Source organism: Oncorhynchus gorbuscha, linkage group LG08 (genome assembly GCF_021184085.1).
Source record: "Oncorhynchus gorbuscha isolate QuinsamMale2020 ecotype Even-year linkage group LG08, OgorEven_v1.0, whole genome shotgun sequence".
Classification (NCBI taxonomy): domain Eukaryota; kingdom Metazoa; phylum Chordata; class Actinopteri; order Salmoniformes; family Salmonidae; genus Oncorhynchus; species Oncorhynchus gorbuscha.
The window spans coordinates 54,032,297-54,053,548 of record NC_060180.1 but is presented as its reverse complement, the minus strand read 5'-3'; the positions used below and the strand labels follow the sequence as shown (position 1 = coordinate 54,053,548).

General features: G+C 41.7%; 1 protein-coding gene across 1 annotated transcript in view; it reads left to right on the top strand.

Annotated features, from left to right (window-relative positions):
- The window catches only part of LOC124040665 (sickle tail protein homolog), a 57,215-nt gene that overhangs the window by 17,955 nt on the left and 18,008 nt on the right, over positions 1–21,252 (top strand). The window contains exons 2-8 of the mRNA XM_046357744.1: positions 7,680–7,984; positions 11,190–11,387; positions 11,649–11,845; positions 12,462–12,558; positions 18,424–19,229; positions 20,064–20,191; positions 20,353–20,522. Coding sequence (XP_046213700.1) covers positions 7,680–7,984; positions 11,190–11,387; positions 11,649–11,845; positions 12,462–12,558; positions 18,424–19,229; positions 20,064–20,191; positions 20,353–20,522 — 1,901 coding nt within the window. The remainder of the gene's footprint in view (positions 1–7,679; positions 7,985–11,189; positions 11,388–11,648; positions 11,846–12,461; positions 12,559–18,423; positions 19,230–20,063; positions 20,192–20,352; positions 20,523–21,252) is intronic.

The window sequence follows — 21,252 nt, the reverse complement described above, 5'->3', positions numbered from 1 at the left end:
ACAGAACACGTCTTCTTCCTGAGCGGTATGACGGCTGCATGGTCCCATGGTGTTTATGCTTGCATACTATTGTTTGTACATATGAATGTGGTACCTTCAGGCGTTTGGAAATTGGTCCCAAGGATGAACCAGACTTGTGAAGGTCTACAATGTCTTGGCTTTTGATTTTTCCATGATGTCAAGCAAAGAGGCACTAATTTTGAAGGTAGGCCTTGAAATACACCCACAGGTACACCTCTAATTGACTCAAATGATGTCAATTAGCCTATCAGAAGCTTCTAAAGCCATGACATAATTTTCTGGAAGGCACAGTCAACTTAGTGCATGTACACTTCTGACCCACTGGAATTGTGATACAGTGAATTATAAGTGAAATCTGTCTGTAAACAATTGATGGAAAATTACTTGTGCCAGGCGCAAAGTAGATGTCCTAACTGACTTGCCAAAACTATAGATTGTTAACAAGAAATTTGTGGAGTGGTTGAAAACGAGTTTTAATGACTCCAACCTAAGTGTATGTAAACTTCCGACTTCAACTCTATATTAATTGGTTCAGCCAAGTATTCTCCAACACGCAGGCAAGGGCTGGAAAAAAAGGTGTCTGGAAAAAGTGAGGACAGCTTTGCAATGGAGCTTCCTCAGGAACACACACAGACACGTTTTAACCATAACTTTCCATGTATGTACTTACACAACAGAAAGACCTGAACACCGTGTGCTCTGTCAATGTAGACTTCATATTGTTTAAGAGAATAGGGCACAAAGTAATGGAGTATCATGACATCAAACATCACTGGAGAGGGAGAAGAGGTAAGGCCGTAGCGTCATATAATCGTGGTGAAGACTAAATGTTCTTTTCATGATTTTACTTTCTCTGCTGATTCGTCTCTTGCTGCGTGTGGTCTGTGCAATATTCTTCTGGTGGATGTGTTTTGATACTGTCACTGTCATGTTAGGGAATAATTATCCAAGGTGTCATTGAGGAATCACCAGTAAACTAAACCTGAACAAAAGCAGCAGCCAGAGGTTGCTATAGTTATAGAGATACTTAATAATATTCCAAGTATTAGCTGACTAACACCCAGTTTTAGCCTAATTAAACACTCTCAAGTGGGGACCGCTAAGCTTAAATATTTGAAACAGGATAAAAGACAAGGGGGAGGACAAGGTTCTCGAGTGGTATTACTATATAAAACGCTATTACATAAGTGGATTACAAACCCATTTCTCGTAAACTCATCAATTAGTCAGCAGAGAAGATGTCTGAACTCTGAAGTGTTTAAGTCTTACAACAAACACTAAGCATATTTCCTGACAACTATGACTACATCATGATGAACTGTAGGTCTGGGCTATAATCCAGAATTACATACTATACACTATAGTGTCAGATTATATTAGGCTATGTGTGGACTTTCTGTATCGTATTTTGTTTCTTCAAGCAGCTGCACATCGAAGTAATAACATCATGTGAGCTGAGATTTGATACAGCACACACCCCCTAGTGAATAACAGGTGAATAACTTGATACCAACTGACCTAGGGTCTATTTTGGGTTTAGGAGCTACTGTGCACTCAAATGATACAGCAGAAAAAAAATATTCCTGCCTATTTAACTGGTTATGATAAATCAACAATGAATAGGTTTCAAATCCAAGATAGAAGCACTTGGGTGAAATTCTCAACAGCTGTGTACATGTGCATCCCTGCCTTCCCCGCCCTCCTCCTGAGGAGGCTTCACAGCACATTGCACATGCCAGAATGGGTTCCCTCTCGCCCTTGGCTCCTCTTACCTAATTCCAGTAAGGTAAATAGTCCAGCTTCACTACAACAGGACTCGTACGTGTACATGGGTCTCTGACATGCCACTGTCTCTGCCTCCTGTCTCATGCTTTCTTCCTTTATAACCTGACTATAATAGGACGTCTTGCTGATTTAAACTCACACACAGTTGATATCTAACTGGGTTGAAATTAGAAAAGCTGTTGTAGAGAGGACCTGAATTAGCTATATTCTGGTTACAAGCCCAGCTTTCCTCTGGAATCAAAGAAGGACCCTCCATGAACTTAGTCTGTGTCACACCCTTTGTTGATGTATTTTTCCTCCATGCTGGGTAGAGGACATCCTCTGGGCTATGCTGCTTGTATACCCTTTGTTTAAAATCTGAAAAGGTTAGGGGACCATTTCCGGACTTGCTCCGGACTTGGCTGATTACTGCTTTCGGGCTGCCTGTGTTAGATTGGAAAGATAGCAATCATCTCCCAGCAAACATCACATGCATATGGGAGTCTGTTTTCCAGCAGAGCCTTAACCAACGAGGGATGGCTTTCTCGTTGGATAGGCATTGTTTAGAGCAGGAAGGAAATATATGTTGAACATAACCTATAAGAGTCTTCTCTTGGTGATGCTTTTGTCCCATCATTGAATTCTTTCCTATATAAGATTTGCAATTATACTACAACAGGTATGTTCTTACAACACTGCAGCTTTGTGTAAATCTATGCCACTTGTTTCCTGTGACATCATCTCCCGTACAACCCGCGCACGCACACTCCGCCCTTCTAGCAGAATTCTAAAAGTCATTTCTGCTTAACCAAAATGGCCTTCATCAAAGGCATACCTTTAGGTCCACTTAAAATGTCAACTTCAATGTTTCACAGCATTCTTTGCCTGAAGTTGTGCTAAATACTACACAATAATGTGGACAGGGCATTAGTCATTAGTCAGGATGAAGTAAACACAGCTTTTGCATGTTCTGATTAAAGCATTTAAAGCATTGTAAGTATATTTATCATTTTGTCAAACTGCTCACCTACACAGCCTGCAATAACAGAATGTTATCTACCTTACAACAATCTCTCTAGAGACGTTCCAAAGTCGAATGCCTGATGTAGGGCAAGTGTTCCGTTTTTACTCAATCATAAGAAGGATATTTGCTATTGATAAGTAAACCTATTGCATTCACATTTTGTCAACTCACAACCAATGAACGTGGCATATTGACCATTGCATATCATAATACTGTGGAGTGCTGCAGAGATTTTTGTGGAGTGCTGCAGAGATGGTTGTCCTTCTGGAAGGTTCTCCAATATCCACAGAGAAAATCTAGAGCTCTGCCAGAGTGACCATCGGGTTCTTGGTCACCTCCCTGATCAAGGCCCTTCACCCCCGATTGCTCAGTTTGTCAAGGCGGCCAGCTCTTGGATGAGTCTTGGTGGTTCCAAACTTCTTCCATTTAAGAATTATGGAGGCCACTGTGTTCTTGGGGATCTTCAAAGCTGCAGAAATGTTTTGGTACCCTTCCCCAGATCTTTGCCTCAACACAATCCTGTCTCGGAGATCTACGGACAATTCCTTCGACCTCATGGCTTGGTTTTTGCTCTGACATGCACTGTCAAATGTGGGACCTTATATAGACAGGTGTGTGTCTTTCCAAATCATGCCCATTCAATTGCATTTACCACAGGTGGACTCCAATCAAGTTGTAGAAGCATCTTAAGAATAATCTATGGAAATAGGATGCACCTAATATACATTTTTGAGTCTCATAGCAAAAGGTCTGAATACTTATGTAAATAAGGTATTTTTTTCTGTTTTTTTTAAATGTGTTTTCACTTTGTCATTATAGAGTATTCTGTGTAGATTGATGAATCCATTTTAGAATAAGCCTGTAATGTAACAAAATGTTGAAAAAGTCAATGGGTCTGAATACTTTCCGAAGGCACTGTAAGCAATATAACAATTGAGATGTACAAACCACGGCATAAGGCCGTAATTTAATAAACCGTCATTTAGATTAAAACTTTAATGAGCGAGCGGTCGATATAAATACTTATTCATCACTTTTGAAATGTACAGCGACAAAATTGATAACACATGTTAATCTTACTGTACTCTCCCTGTACACCAAGTCAAAACCGTAGGATAAATTCTGAGGGGGAAAGGGACCAAATTCTTAGGTTAAGACACATGGGCTGCTAACAGTTTGCTACACAACATACACTTAGTCTTTCTTTATTAGCTACTGATCACCCTGGCATAATTCATTTAGCAGAATACAACACATATTTTTGGACTCACCGTTGTTGTACTGTGCTCAGTTGAAAGTGGCGCGGCGGTCCTTCTTGTGTGCAAACTTTGTCATCAAAGTCTTAGATTATCTGGTGCTTTCAAGACAACTGGGAACTCGGAAAAAAACAAAGTCGAACCATGTCGTCAGTGATCTTCAGATCGGAGCTCTAGAAAAAGAACAGAGTTCCCGACTTGGAATTCCGAGACGGAATTTTCCCAGTCCAAGTTTTTTTTCTTTCACAGTTGTCTTGAAAGCACTGAAGTCTAAGATTTCCCAGTTCAGAGTTTCCAGTTGTTTATAATGCTGCGTGTGAATGTTTATCCTTTAAGCTTGGAAAAGCGACCCTTTCAGACACGTTTTAAATCCTTAAACCCAGACTTGGACCACATACCCTCTCCACCAAATAGCAATCAGGGGAAGCAATATAGTGATTGCTTGCAGTTAGCCATTGTTTCCTTCCAAACCCTTCATTGTTGAATTTGCGATTTCCGACTTGTTGTGTAATGTTTATGTCCAATTGACAATAAGCACAGATACATTTTACTCATAACTTCTCTTCATCTGGCAAGGATTGAAAATTATTTGCCAGTAGATTGTCAATGTGATTCATGATGATAATTGCTTGTTTAGCTTGCTAGCTAAGATTGTGAAAGTATGATGTTGACATGATCAGTCCAATCAAAGCTATGGTAGATATAATGTGATTGGAGGTCATATTATCTGCAGCCAATGACCTTGAGCCTTCCTGGATGGGCACTTCTATTGTAAATCTATGGCAGCACCCAAGAGTGCTTGAACTGCCTAGCTTGCCCTGTAGTTTCTGCGGTGACGTTTTGTCCCCATGAGTGACAGAACACTGAGCCAATCACGGCGCAACTAAAGAAGATTATCAATGCCTCTGCTATGTATTTTGGCTGGCTGACCTTTTACCACAAAAAGCACTGAGCTAGGCTAAAACACCTGCATTTTGGAGCTACCTTACTCACGAAAGACCACATTTGTATGCGGCTTTATTATCTCAAGTATTTTATTTTTGTTTTACATTGTTTGCAAACTGATATGTGACACAAATGAATGTCTTGCAAAACAGGTAGGGCTCTGCCTACAGACAGTCTGACTCCAGACTAAATCAACACTGAGTGATATAATGAATAAAGTGGATTAGCACTGCTCTCTCATTGGGGCTGCCTGTTTTGAGATTCTAAGCCCTCATATTCAAAATGTTTAGGTGATAACACCTTTCATAAAATCAAACTCCATGGTAGCCTTATCATTCTTAAGCCATACATAGTCAAATGTTTTCTTTTTCTATCCACATTTCTGGATTTACAACATATGTAGTAAGGCACATGCCTGAGTTCAGAGTTATGTGTTGTGCATCTTCAGGCTTCTTGCTGATGGAGGTAATTTAGGTAACATATATACATACCAATGCTGAAGTGGTCTGTACTGCATCTTTGAATACAGTATACAGGGACAGTTAATGTTGCTTTTGTATTCGTGTGCTCGCTGCATGAATAAACAAATGTGCTGAGTTTTGAACTCATGACCGGAGATGAGTGCAGCTTAGACTGTCACCCATTGAATTTTTCAGGACAAAACAACTTTCTGAAGGTTCATGGAACAAGACAGCTATGATTACTCATCACGTTAAATACTGTTGTACACATCATGCATGATCATCAAAATCAAATCAAAGTTAATTGGTTGGTTACACAGATTTGCAGGTGTTATAGCAAGTGCAATGAAATGCTTACAGTGGGGAAAAAAGTATTTAGTCAGCCACCAATTGTGCAAGTTCTCCCACTTAAAAGAATGAGAGAGGCCTGTAATTTTCATCATATGTAAACTTCAACTATGACAGACAAAATGAGAAAGAAAATCTAGAAAATCACATTGTAGGATTTTTAATGAATTTATTTGCAAATTATGGTGGAAAATAAGTATTGGTCACCTACAAACAAGCTAGATTTCTGGCTCTCACAGACCTGTAACTTCTTCTTTAAGAGACTCCTCTGTCCTCCACTCGTTACCTGTATTAATGGCACCTGTTTGAACTTGTTATCAGTATAAAAGACACCTGTCCACAACCTCAAACAGTCACACTACAAACTCCACTATGGACAAGACCAAAGTGCTGTCAAAGGACACCAGGAACAAAATTGTAGACCTGCACCAGGCTGGGAAGACTGAATCTGCAATAGGTAAGCAGCTTGGTTTGAAGAAATCAACTGTGGAAGCAATTATTAGGAAATGGAAGACATACAAGACGACTGATAATCTCCCTCGATCTGGAGCTCCACGCAAGATCTCACCCCGTGGGGTCAAAATTATCACAAGAACGGTGAGCAAAACTCCCAGAACTACTCGGGGGGACCTAGTGAATGACCTGCAGAGAGCTGGGACCAAAGTAACAAAGCCTACCATCAGTAACACACTATGCTGCCAGGGACTCAAATCCTGCAGTGCCAGACTTGTCCCCCTGCTTAAGCAAGTACATGTCCAGGCCCGTCTGAAGTTTGCTAGAGAGCATTTGGATGATCCCGAAGAATATTGGGATAATGTCATATGGTCAGATGAAACCAAATTATAACTTTTTTGTAAAAACTCAACTCGTCGTGTTTGGAGGATAAAAAATGCTGAGTTGCATCCAAAGAACACCATACCTACTGTGAAGCATGGGGGTGGAAACATCATGCTTTGGAGCTGTTTTTCTGCTAAGGGACCAGGACGACTGATCCGTGTAAAGGAAAGAATGAATGGGGCCATGTATCGTGAGATTTTGAGTGATAACCTCCTTCCATCAGCAAGGACATTGAAGATGAAACGTGGCTGGGTCTTTCAGCATGACAATGATCCCAAACACACCGCCCGGGCAACGAAGGAGTGGCTTCGTAAGAAGCATTTCAAGGTCCTGGAGTAGTCTAGCCAGTCTCCAGATCTCAACCCCATAGAAAATCTTTGGAGGGAGTTGAAAGTCCATGTTGCCCAGCAACAGCCCCAAAACATCACTGCTCTGGGGGGAGATCTGCATGAGGGAATGGGCCAAAATACCAGCAACAGTGTGTGAAAACCTTGCAAAGATTTACAGAAAACGTTTGACCTTGTCATTGCCAACCAAGGGTATATAACAAAGTATTGAGATAAACTTTTGTTATTGACCAAATACTTATTTTCCACCATAATTTGCAAATAAATTCATTAAAAATCCTACAATGTGATTTTCTGGAGAAAGAAAATCTCATTTTGTCTGTCATAGTTGAAGTGTACCTATGATGAAAATTACAGGCCTCTATCATCTTTTTAAGTGGGAGAACTTGGACAATTGGTGGCTGACTAAATACTTTTTTGCCCCACTGTATGCTACGAGCTCCAACAGTAGAATGGCTCACAAATACACAAATAATCAAAAATTGAAACAGGAAATCAAGAAATCACAGAATGAGTCCAATTAACAATCCAGGGGTAGATATATATATATTAGTGAGCATGTGTCAGAATCCATGTAAGAATGGTTGATGTTGTTTTTTTACCTTCATAACAACATAATGTGTTTGGTGTGTTTCAATCCAGATATCTTCATATTTAATATCTGTTTTACCAATAGAGTCAGGAAACAACAACCGAAGACTGTCATCACCTGAGGATGTAAAGCGCCTCCACAGACATCAGAACCTAGAGAACCAGAACCACCACTCTGAGCCACACTCCCCTAGCACTGTCCCCAGGAGGTACACCATCGGAGGGCAAGGGCACCGCAGCACCAGGGACCCCCTGACCATGCAGCACGCTGACATAGAGAGGAAGAAAGAGGTGTTCCTGGAGCACCTGAAGCAGAGGTATCCTCACCATGCTGCTGTCATCATGGGCCATCAGGACCACCTCATGGGCCATCAGGATCGCCTCAGAGATGTAAGTGAATATGTTACAAAAAAATGTGTTGGTTCTGATTTCCCTGCATGTAAATTATGTAAATAGACAGGGGAATAAACATTCTCAGTACTGACAGCATAAACAGCATAAAGAATGGACCATAGGATTAGCCTATTGTCCATCCTACCTGAAATAGCAGACGCTCTGTCTGTATACATAACCGTTGCCGCGTCAGGGGGGAGGTGCCGTCATGCACTCTCCCATGTGGTAAAAATAAACTTTGACTGTTCTGCAAGTTTGACGGGTAAATCCAGACCCGCATGTGGGCTAGGTGGGGTTTGTTTCCATGGCCACTTCATGGAAGTGCAAGTTCAAGGAGAGCTCATTTTACAAACGAACGCCGTTTTGTTGGAGTCATTGCGAAAGAAGCCTCCTATTTTGTTCGGAATTAAGTAGAAGGGCGCATCGCATGTAGCGCGCTCTCACCTTGACACATTTCAAATCAAGAGTCGACATTTTAAAGATGGATGTTAATCGTTTCTGAATGAGGCTTTGATATTTACGTTCAGGTAATTTATCATTGAAAGTACATAAGACTACTTTACCTACTTTACTATTAGTTGTGCAATTATAGTAGGTATAGTGCATATGTTTTTACAGTAGGCTAGTGATAGCTTGTTGGTGGTTTGCAGATTAACGTAAAACTTGTTCGATATGAGGATAACAGATACCCGCAATGGCCTGCCCTACACATTTCCTAGTCAATGTAGCATTTGCTACCAGTAGCGTAGATCTATTATTTTGTATTTTGTATTTTTCCCCCATTTCAATTTAGTCTAGCGCCTGTATTGTATAACTGCCTTAATTTTGCTGGACCCCAGGAAGAGTAGCAGCAGCTAATGGGGATCTATAATAAATACAAATACACCCCAAGCACATCACTGTATATTTGCATTAATTGTTTCAGCTGCTGATTGGCTGCCCGCCATTGTTTCGTTAAAAGCTGAGGGATGAGGCTGTACAAATGTAACCGCTCTTACAATTAATAGACAGAGCTATGGATGCAAGGACTGACCATCCGTGATATACTAATTATAGTTTTAACCATGTTTTGAGTCTCGTTTGTCTATATTTACTTTGTTTACAAACATTGGAGTAAAACAGGTACCACAGTTGAACTAAGCTCATAAGGCATTTATAAATTATGTTCAAGAGTCAATGGGTACATATTATAAAGTCCAAAAATTGAGCAGTGTAACCATAGCCGTCTTCTTATGTGGGAAAGTCAACATTGCTGTGGGACTAAAATCATCCACCTGTTACCCAGTGTGATCATTCTAGTGGTTTGCACTAAAAGGGAGGGGTTGAGGATAAAACGTTTTTACAATTGCATTCAAGGACCTGGCATCTCACCAAAGCAGATGGATCATGGTCTGGTCTCTCAGAAGCCCGTGCTTCTGCCACTGATTAGAGGAGATCAAAGTGGGCCATTTGAGCAAACTAATGCTTGGACCCAGCTTTCTTCCCTTAGTGGGCTCACTGTGCTGCGTTCTCCCCACTTCACTATTAGTAACATCTTGAATAGTAACTGAGTGCTACCTTATGGTGGAAAGGTATGCAATTGTAGATGGGGTCCATATGTTTTGGGGGCACACATGGAAGTGTTTTGTTCTAATGAACTCTTGACAGGCTGAGTCCATCTTGGTCTGAGAGGCTTTGTAGCTGAACAAAGTGGAGCCTTTGTTTTCACCCCTCAGAAATGGCAAGGTCCTTCTAGAGGGGACCTTTTACAAGCTTTAATAATCAGATCGGTGAGTCCCACTTTAGTGACACTGGCTTTAACATGTACTAGCTACAATGTGCTACATTTACTTTGTTGCATTATTGTACAAGCTGTAAGCACTATCACAATGTGAACCTGTCATTACACTGTAGTTACACTGTACCTGTCTGTAGTTATTATGTGTGATACATGGTTTTAAATCAAATCAAATCAAATGTATTTATATAGCCCTTCGTACATCAGCTGATATCTCAAAGTGCTGTACAGAAACCCAGCCTAAAACCCCAAACAGCAAGCAATGCAGGTGTAGAAGTGTGTTTTACTCCCACTTTTGTTATTTTTTTATTTAAAAAAAATGGAACCTTTATTTAACTAGGCAAGTCAGTCAAGAACAAATTCTGTAATTCTGTAATGTAATGCTTATTATGCCAGTCAAAGTGAAGTGGACACTCTCATTTTGGATTATTTATCTCGATCCTTTGATAGAGTTCTAGCCCCAGACCCATTGACCGCTCTGTTTGGTACAATTGATGGGAATAACCACGAAGGGAAAGCTGTCTCTCTGTGTACTGTATTAGCCAAAAGGCTCATATTGCAATTTTGGAAACTGGAGACTGTACCCACCTTTGAAATGTGGTTACGGGATTTAGGGAATGTAATACATATGGAAAAGATTCGATACAATACCTCCAACAGAAGTCCAATGTTTTACAAAATATGGCAGCCGATACTGGATAAATGGTCTAGTCCCGCTTCATAACTGGGTTGACGATCTGCTGCTACTCTGTGCTGTACTCCACTCAATATCTATTTTTGGCTTAACTACACTGCTTGTAATGACTATATGCTGTCTTCTTATACATGTACCACCTAATAGGATTTTGTTTTATTTTGTGTATGTGTGAGTTAAGTTTTGTTTTGTCCTCTAAATTGGCCATCCCATTCATCAGTACAATGAATGTCATTGTTAGTATTGCTGTCTTTTTTATTTGATTTTTTATTGTAAAATAATAAACATATTATAAAAAATAAAATAAAAAGTGAAGTGGACAGGGCGCTCTGATCCATAGAGCTGCCTGAGGTGGTTATTCACCAGTGTGTCACCATAGCCCAGTCAGTGCCAAGCATAAAATGTAAATGCAGTGAGTGACTCAGTGTGTGTGTGTGTGTGTGTGTATCAGGTTGCAGATGTCCCCAAAAGTCCCGCTACAGATGCAGGATGCATCAGGGACACATTCACATCACACGTGATTATATCTGGGGGGGTTTTTGTTGCAAGAATTTCAAATTTGTAGTTGACTTAAAGACTTACTGTGTGTGTGTCTGTGCATGTTTCACAGTCATGCAGTGGAAGTAGACATTGCTTAAGGTTGAATACACCACATCTTTGACTACAGGATTTTAGTGAGTGTGTGCTGGTGACTGATCCTCAATTTTTCATTTCTCCTTCTGCCTCTCCAGGTCAGGAGCCCCCCGCATTCTGTCAGCCCCCCGCCCGGTGTAGGGGAGCAACTAGAGCACCTCTCCGTGGTCTCTCTGGAGTCTAAGGAGACCATGTCAGAGGGAGATGGTCCTGCTGCCTTCACCCGGGGCTGTCGGGCACGGGCCAGCCTGCCGGTGGTCCACTCTGCCAACCAGACCAGGGACAGATCACTAGGTAGGTACTATGGAGCTGTCAGGACTTGTCTTTCTTGCAAGCTCTGTGTCACACAGGCTCTCAGTGTGTGATGACATGCTTTCTCTATCACTCAATTTCTCACACAATCACTCTCCTTGAGCACTCACATGTTCTCTCTCTCTCTCTCTCTCTCTCTCTCTCTCTCTCTCTCTCTCTCTCTCTCTCTCTCTCTCTCTCTCTCTCTCTCACTCTCACTCTCACTCTCACTCTCACTCTCACTCTCTCACCCTGACCTCTCCAGGGTGCTGTACCTGCAGTACGCAGAGGAGACCAAGCAGATCCGGATGCCCAATGAAATCACCAGTGGAGACACCGTCAGGGCTCTGTTTGTGAGTGCCTTCCCCCATCAGCTCACCATAAAGATGCTGGAGTCTCCCAGTGTGGCCGTCTACATCAAGGATGACACAAGAAATATATACTACGAGCTAACTGATGTCAGGTGAGTTCATCTCGCTATATTTATGACTTTACTTTTTTTAATGACTTTTCCCCTCCAATAAGCATGTTATGCTAGTCTATAGTGCAACACTGGAAGGATTACAGGGTACAGTAATATGATACTACCTAATGCTACTCTATGTTGAGGTTGGGCAAAAAAGGGATTGTCAAGATTTGTGTACAGCACCATGTATACTACTATATAGTAATAGAGTAAATTATGTCCTATCTATGCTGTTAAAACAATCCATCTTTTAGTATGGATCTTAAAATTACAGGGGAGGCTTGCAATTCATTTTGTCTCTACTTTGGCATTTCAGCGTCCAAAGCGCTGCATGAATAATACTCCACCTCCTGCTCTTTCAGTTTAGGCAGGGAGGCATTAAACGTGGTATTGTTGAGGAAATTAGAGAGGAGGCCAATGTCTGAGCGTGTGCTGCTGATAACAGGGTGTCTGTCTTGACCACACCCTAATCTGCACAGACACTACAGTAGACTGATGAATATAGTACCGGAAGGGTTTCCAGTTATACAGTGGAGTGGAGTTCGCTGTTAGATGGCGACGACCTGTGTTTACTTCAACCAGTGTAACTTTGACGTGTCTTTCTTCTTTCCAGAAATATCACACCTGGCTGCTGTCTGAAGGTGTACCACAAAGACCCTGCACACGCCTTCAATCGCAGCAACGCAAGGTCCAACAATGCCGACGGCGGGGTTAGTGAAGCCTGACCTTGCACGGCAACACAGCCAAGCGCACAACCTCCCCTAAGTCGCCTAAATCTAGCTGTCTATATATTTTGCACCAAGGAAGCTTCCTCTCCTAAATCCCTAACCAGGGGACAGTGGTGGAAAAAGTACCCAATTGTCATACTTGAGTAAACGTAAAGATACCTTAATAGAAAATGACTCAAGTAAAAGTGAAAGTCACCCAGTAAAATACTACTTGAGTAAAAGTCTAAAATTATCGGAGGACAAGTACATTAGAGTGCCTAGTTTGAGAAACAGACGCCTCACAAGTTCTCAACTGGCAGCTTCATTAAGTAGTATCTGCAAAACACCAGTCTCAAAGTCAACAGTGAAGAGGCGACTCCGGGATGCTGGCCTTCTAGGCAAAGTTGCAAAGAAAAAGCCATATCTCAGACTGGCCAATAAAAATAAAAGATTAAGATGGGCAAAAGAACACAGACACTGGACAGAGGAACACTGCCTAGAAGGCCAGCATCCCGCAGTCGCCTCTTCACTGTTGACATTGAGACTGGTGTTTTGTGGGTACTATTTAAGGAAGCTGCCAGTTGAGGACTTGTGAGGTGTCTGTTTCTCAAACTAGACACTCTAATGTACTTGTACTCTTGCTCAGTTGTGAACTGGGGCCTCCCACTCGTCTTTCTATTCTGGTTAGAACCAGTTTGCGCTGTTCTGTGAAGGGAGTAGTACACAGCGTTGTACGAGATCTTCAGTTTCTTGGCAATTTCTCACATGGAATAGCCTTCATTTTTCAGAACAAGAATAGACTGATGAGTTTCAGAAGAAAGGTCTTTGTTTCTGGCCATTTTGAGCCTGTAATCAAACACACAAATTCTGATGCTCCAGATACTCAACTGGTCTAAAGAAGTCCAGTTTTATTGCTTCTTTAATTAGCACAACAGTTTTCAGCTGTTCTAATATAATTGTAAAAGGGTTTTCTAATGATCAGTTAGGCTTTTAAAATGATAAACTTGGATTAGCAACGTGCCATTGGAACACAGGAGTGACGGTTGCTGATAATGGGTCTCTGTACGCCTATGTAGATATTCCATAAAAAATCTGCTGTTTCCAGCTATAATAGTCATTTACAACATTAACAATGTCTACACTGTATTTATGATCAATTTGATGTTATTTTAATGGACAAAAAAATGTGTAAGTGACCCCAAACTTTTGAACGGTGTTGTACGTATCAAAAGTAAAAGTCTAAATAATTTCAAATTCCTTATTTTAAGCAAATCAGATGGCACCATTTTATTTTTTATTATGGATAGGCAATGGCACACTCCAACACTCAGACATTATTTACAAACGAAGCGTGTGTTTAAACACATGCAGAGGAAGTAGGGATGACCAGGGATGTTCTCTTAATAAGGGCATTAATTGGACTATTTTCCTGTCCTTCTAAAGCATTCAAATTATAACAAGTACTTTTAGGTGTCAGGGAAAATGTATGGAGAAAAATGTACATTCATTCCAATTTGTAAGTCGCTCTGGATAAGAGCGTCTGCTAAATGACTTAAATGTAAATGATTTATATAGGAATGTATTGAAGTAGAAGTAAAAGTTGTCAGAAATATAACTAGTAAAGTACAGACACCCAATATAACTAGTAAAGTACAGACACCCCAAAGAACTACTTAAGTAGTACTTCAAAGTAATTCTTCTTTGCACCTCTGCAGGGGCCCGTAGCTCATCATGTTGAGACACACAGGGATAAAAGCAGCCTTGTTTATTCTCGACTGTAGCAGAAGCAGGATCAGAAGCAGGGTTTTTCTTCTGTGTTTGGGTATACCCTGATAAGCAGTTATGATGCCCCTCTGCATTGGTTTCCTGCTGATGTTCAGATTCCTAGTCAGAGGAACCAATATCCTGGAGCCTATAGAATCCACTGGGCAGACGATCTTGATTAAATTTGATCCTTTTTAGGAAATGTCAGTCTTTTTACTATTAGCATTTTTTTTTCTCGTTTTTACTCTGAGGTAACACGATCAAGATTTCTGTTTTCAGGAACTCCTCTCTCACATGACAGGAATCCCCTGTAGTACCAGTCAGTATACCATGATCCTGGTAATATGATAAACTCACTCTTCTCGTAACTGTCTTTTATCCAATAATCACATTAGCCATGTTATAGGATCACTACATTGGACTGAATTGAAACCATGCTACATGTACTAATGTAATATCTACTACGTTGATCCTTTCGAGGCAAGCTCCCATTCTGGATTAGAAATTACAAGTATTTACAGTAGAATTGTCTGTACTTCTATTACAGCAACAAAATGTCAACATTAGGATATTATTGACCACCACTGATTTAGTTAATATCATATAGAAAGAAAGCCAGAGTAAAGTAATACCATAGCCACATAAGATGTGTCTCAACAAACTGTTGAAAGTCATATGATATTGTATCTTGATTCTTTCTCCAGATAGTGGCTGTCTACAATATAGTGACATAGTCCATATGTACATATTACCTCAATTACCTCGACTAACCGGTGCCCCTGCACATTGACTCTGTACCGGTACCCCCTGTATATAGCCTCGCTATTTTTACCTTACTGCTGCTCTTGAATTATTTGTTACTTTTATTTAATAGTTTTTTTTGGTATTTTTCTTAAAACTGCATTGTTGGTTAAGGGCTTGTGAGTAAGCATTCCACTGTAGTATTCGGTGTATGTGACAAATACAATTTGATTTGATTCGATTTGAAGCTGTGTTTGGATATGTCTGACAAAGAGTACCGTGTGTTATTCATATCCTGCTGCGTTACACAATGGCATATTTGCATCATATTTCTCAGCAGCTGTCAGGGACTGGGCACTGGATGGGGCCGTAGAGGCTTGAGAAGAGTCTTTCTTTTCCAACTATCAGCTTTATCACAGAGCCAGGGTGCCATGAGGATTGGGAGGCATGTAATCCTACTGGGAAAGCGCTCAAATTCCTTCGGTGGGTGTTGTTTTCAGCACGTTGTTTTGTGGTCTGAGGAGAAGTAATGCCTAGGGATCCGATGTCCTGTTGCTCTGCTGTTTCCAGAGCGTCCTGTTAGATTGATGGATAGACGTACCGCGTCGAACCTCCACCAGAGGAAGAGCCTGCCTGATCATCCTCAGATTGATCCTCCGATCTACTTGATTTAACTCGCACCTTAAATCAGGCTCACCTCACTGTATGATCAGAGTATTTATGTGAGTTTAGTGGTAGCGCAGATCTTCCTCTCCTATGAGAGATCACCTCAGATATAGATAGACAGAGACCGTTAGGCCCCATGGATGAAAGATGATTCACTTTTGCACTGGTCTGGAATGCATCGCAACTTGAAAATGTGGCTTTGTTTAAGTTTATTACTGTACCCACTGGTGGTCAGCCTAGCATGTTGTTCCATAGATGGGGTATGTGTTTTGGGGTATTTCTGAGCAGATAACATTGATAATGCCTTGCTCTAAAAATATTGTTGTTGTTTTATCACAAGACGAGCAAAGGTTAATGGGGGAAACAAGATAGAACATATTTCCATTGTAGCAGGCCTACAGGGTTTTTCAGCTGTCCCCGTAGGAGAACCCTAAGAAGAACCCTTTTTAGTTCCAGGTAGAACCCTTTTGGTTCCAGGTAGAACCCTTTCCACAGAGGGTTCTACATGGAACCCAAAACAGTTCTACCTGGAACCAAACAGGGTTCTCCTATGGGGACAACCTCAGAACCCTTTTGGAAACCTTTTTTTATAAGAGTATGTTAATTGTCTATGTATGTGTGCTTTGTTGTGGAAATATTGTGGTATCAATGTTAAGCTCAAAAGGTCATGAAGATAATTCTGCCAGAATTATGCACAAAATACTATAACTATAGCAAACATAGCAGATGGCTTGTTGTGTATGAATGTGCTGCTCTCTTATTTGCATAAAAATACAATCGGTTTAATACTCTATTTCACTTTATTTGCGGTCGTTGTAAATGAGGTCACCTCTTTGACTCTAGGGTTAATACTGGAATATTCAAATTGCAGTTGTATCTGTTATGACACGCCACCTTATGAAGGGGGAATAAACAATCCCTATGAAATAGCAGAGAGCCAAGTTAGCCCACACCTCTCTTGCATCATGCAACCATTGTAGAACTCTCTTATCTCTGTTCAAATCTGCTGAACTGCTGAAGGTAAAGCATGTAGCACGAGGACTAAGAAGAGTGTGAGTACTATAAGAAGTATATTCTTGAGACTACAGTCAACTATCAGGCTACTGTACTTTTGCTTAGATTTGCTACAGTACATGATCTGAAGTGTATGTACACTCTTTAAAAAAGGTGCTATCTAGAACCTAAAAGGGTTTTTCGGCTGTCCCCATATGAGAACCCTTTGAAGAACCATTTTTGGTTCCAGGTATAACCCCTTTGGTTCCAGGTTTAACCCTTTCCACAGAGGGTTCTATATACATACAACCTAAAAGAGTTCTACCTGGAACCAAAAAGGTATCTACTGAAGAACCCTTTTTAAACCCTTTTTCTAAGAGTGTACAAAAGAAAACTCAAATATTAGCCTACATTTGCTTAGATTAGCTGCAGTAAGTACTCCCGGGTGGCGCAGTGGTCTTAGGCACTGCATCGCAGTGCTAGCTGTGCCACCAGAGATTCTGGGTTCTAGCCCAGGCTCTGTTGCAGCTGGCCGTGGCTGGGAGGTCCATGGGGCGATGCACAATTGGCCTAGCGTTGTCTGGGTTAGGGAGGGTTTGGCCGGTAGGGATATCCTTGTCTCATTGCACACTAGTGACTCCTGTGGCAGGCTGGGCACAGTGCACGCTGACCAGGTTGGTGTGGCTGGCTTCCGGGTTGGATGCACGCTGTGTTAAGAAGCAGTGCAGCTTGGTTGGGTTGTGTTTCGGAGGAAGCATGGCTCTCGACCTTCGTCTTTCCTGAGCCCGTACTGGAGTTGTACCGATAAGACAGTAACTACTAACAATTGGATACCATGAAATTGGAGATAAAAGATTAGCTGCAGAGGGCTCTACAGTGCAACCATTTTACTCGCATATGTGCCTATTTAAAAATCACCCAGATGATAATTGTTACAATGATTACTTCACTGTACCGCAGCCCGTGAGTGCCATGAAGAATACACTGAGCGCAGATTCATGATTGCCATGCTTGCACCATTACTACAAAGATTACTGTGTGCTCTTACATTTTTCAACTTTGGCACACACTTGCTCCTTGTAAAAAAGGTCATCGTAAAGCCGTGCTGTATGTTTAAACATCAAGATTAATTGACTGTTTCACGGAAAGGAGTCCATTTTATTTGACAGTATGATGATGTAAACAATCTTTTTGGATTGTTGTTGTGAAAAGGATCGGAAGTGAGTACAGACAAAGAGGCAGATCAGGGAGAATTATATGTCAATGCAATGGTCATGTTAGGAGTTCCTCATACTGCATATTGATCTTGTCCTGCACTCATAGTGAACACAACAAACGCTCTGTGTCTGCTCTGTACATGGCGAGGCATGACAGTGTTGTTTAGCTATGGTACCATTCAACCTTTGTGGATGTGATTTTCCTCTCTGTTTCTCTCACACCCTGTATATGGCCTTTGTCAGAACAGATCCTCGTTCTGTCTGTGATTTGTCATTTTGAAGGTAATATTTTGACATGTATGACAGTCAGGGAGGGACAACAGAAGATGTTTTTTATAGATTAATTGTTGAGGACACAGACATACCGCTAACCTAATGACTGAGAATCTCTCTGCATAGCTCATCAAGTTTTGTATTAGCAGGCTTTTCTGGTCTCTTTCCATTGACTTTAAGATGATATGTTCTCTGAATTTCCTCCTGTCTACAGATACCAAGAGAGATACTGTATGGAAGTCATAGCCCTGTCCACACTTTACAATCCACCCGCATTCCTACCCACGCCATTCAGGGGTCCATGTCTCCCCCCATGGCCCGCTCCATGCCCTCCTCCCCCTCCAGGATCCCCTATGGTCGCCAGGCTGGGGGAGGGGTGCCAGGCAGTGCCACCCTCCCCAGGGCCAGCATGTCCAGCGGGCCACCCAGCAGGTCCGTCACCCCCTGCCCCAGCGCCATCCTGGAGAGAAGAGATGTCAAACCTGATGAGGACCTGAGCAGTAAGAGTATGGCGCTGGTGCGTGCCGGCGGGTTGTATGTCAACGTCACTGACCCCTATGCTGTCCAGGAGGGCCGGCTGAGTATCGCCTCCTCACAGGGGGGCAGCCACATGGGGGACGTGGTCGACATGGGTGGTGGCCTCCTCCGGGCTTCGGGCAAGTCCACAGCTTCCTATTCAGAGAACCCAGAGCAGCAGCACTCCCTCTACAGGCAGAAGTGCCGGAGATATGGTGAAAACCAGGGACTACCGACGTTCGGCACCAAAACGCCACCACCTTCCCCTCACAGAGTGAATGAGGTCAGGATGATTGACAACCATGGCCCTGTGGCCCCGGAGAGAGGGTCTCCTATTCGCCGGTCCCTGCGGAGGGAGAGTAATGGTAATACTGTGGAGGTGGTGAACAGGACCAGGGGTGGTGTGTCCTCTGTGTCCTCTCCTGTGTTCCTGGAGTTCCCCCCAGGGCACCATGGCGACAAATTGTTCCAGGGTCCCCTCACCCCCAATGACCCTCAGACCAGGTGAGACAAAAAAACAGAGAGAAGGGCTGGGCAGTCTGAGGCAAACTACCACTTGAACTTGGGGTTTTATGAACATAGCACATAGCACAGTACTACATAACACAATATTGTTATACACTAGCACAGTATTATGAACTACATAGCACAGTATTATGAAACTACATAGCACTGTATTGTGAACTACATAGCACAGTATTATGAACTACATAGCACAGAATTATGAACTACATAGCACAGTAACGAACTACATAGCACAGTATTATGAACTACATAGCACAGTATTATGAACTACATAGCGCTGTATTGTGAACTACATTGCACAGTATTATGAACTACATAGCGCTGTATTGTGAACTAACGACACAACACAGTATTATGAACTACATAGCACTGTATTGTGAACTAACGACACAACACAGTATTATGAACTACATAGCACTGTATTGTGAAGTAAATAGCACTGTATTGTTAACAATGTATTGTAGTTAGGCGAGTGGTTAGAGCGTTGGACCAGTAACCGAAAGGTTGCTGGCTCTAATCCTAGAGCTGAGATGGTAAAAATCTGTTGTTCTGCCCCTGAAAAAGGCAGTTAACCCACTGTCCCTAGGCCATCATTGTAAATAATAATTTGTTCTTAACTGATTTGCCTAGTTAAATAAAAAATAAGAAAATTATAATAATTACATAGCACAGTATTGTGAACTACGTAGTTGCCTAGTTGAATAAAGGTTAAATAAATATTTTTAAAATTATAATAATTACATAGCACAGTATTGTGAACTACGTAGGTAGCACCGTATTGTTTTGGGCCAAACATGTATTGTTTTTTGGCAGTGAGAGAATGAAGGCCATGGAACAACAGATCGCCAGTCTTGCTGGCCTTGTTCAGCATGCACTTTTTATTGGGCCAGCTGAGAGAGATGGGAGGACTGCTTCTCCTTTTCATGTAAACAACAGTGCAGGTAACTGTTATTACACAACTATATTAGTGTTACAAAGTCAGTGTTGTATTCGTTTTTTTGTTGTTCCATACATGGTTAATCAAAGTTATTTTGTATCTTCCCTATTTTAATCCCACATTACAGTTACTCATAGAGTTGTGTCTAACTGATCTGATATGTAGGAGTGTCACCAGTTCCTGCAGCCAGAAGCCCTGCCCTCCTGGCAGACGCCGCCAGTGCTCTAGTCTCTCAGGCCCATCCCCCTGATCCCGCCCTGCAGGTCACACTGACCACTGTCAGGAGGAACGTCACTGATCTGCGACAGCAGCTGCACCATCTCAGACAGCTACAGGTAGTCAAGCCACCTGCACATTACATTAATCCGTTATCTGCATAGATACAATGTACAGGTAACTCTGCCAAAATAAAGGGAACTCCAAAATAAAGTGCCTTGATGAAGTGACAGAACAGCTTCAATGCACCTTAGCATAGATTCTACAAGTATCTGGAACTCTATTGGAGGGATGTGACTCCATTATTCCACCATCATTTGGTGTTTTTTTGATGGTGGTTGAAAACACTGTCTCAGGCGCCAGTCCAGAATCTCCTATAAGTGTTCAATTGGGTTGAGATCTGGTGACTGAGACGGCGATGGCATATGGTTAACATCGTTTTCATGTTCATCAAACCATTCAGTGACCACTCGTGCCCTGTGGATGAAGTCCTTGTCATTGTATAGCCATGGTAGCCAAAATAATGGCCTGCCCAGCATTTTTATACATGACCCTGAGCACGATGGGATATTAATTGCTTTATTAACTCAGGAACCACACCTGATTGGAAGAACCTGCTTTGTTTACTCAAGTGTTTCCATTATTTTGTCAGTTACCTGGACATGTACACAGCATATTTTTATGAGGTGTATTTTTGTATGTGATCAACAGATTTGGGTACTCAAGCCACACATCACGATCATCCAAATCTGCATATATACAGTACATCTTAATTAGGTTTTTATGTCGTCCTCCAAAAACAAGTTCAGCCATTACATTCATCACATTCATCCATCAAATAGCTGTATA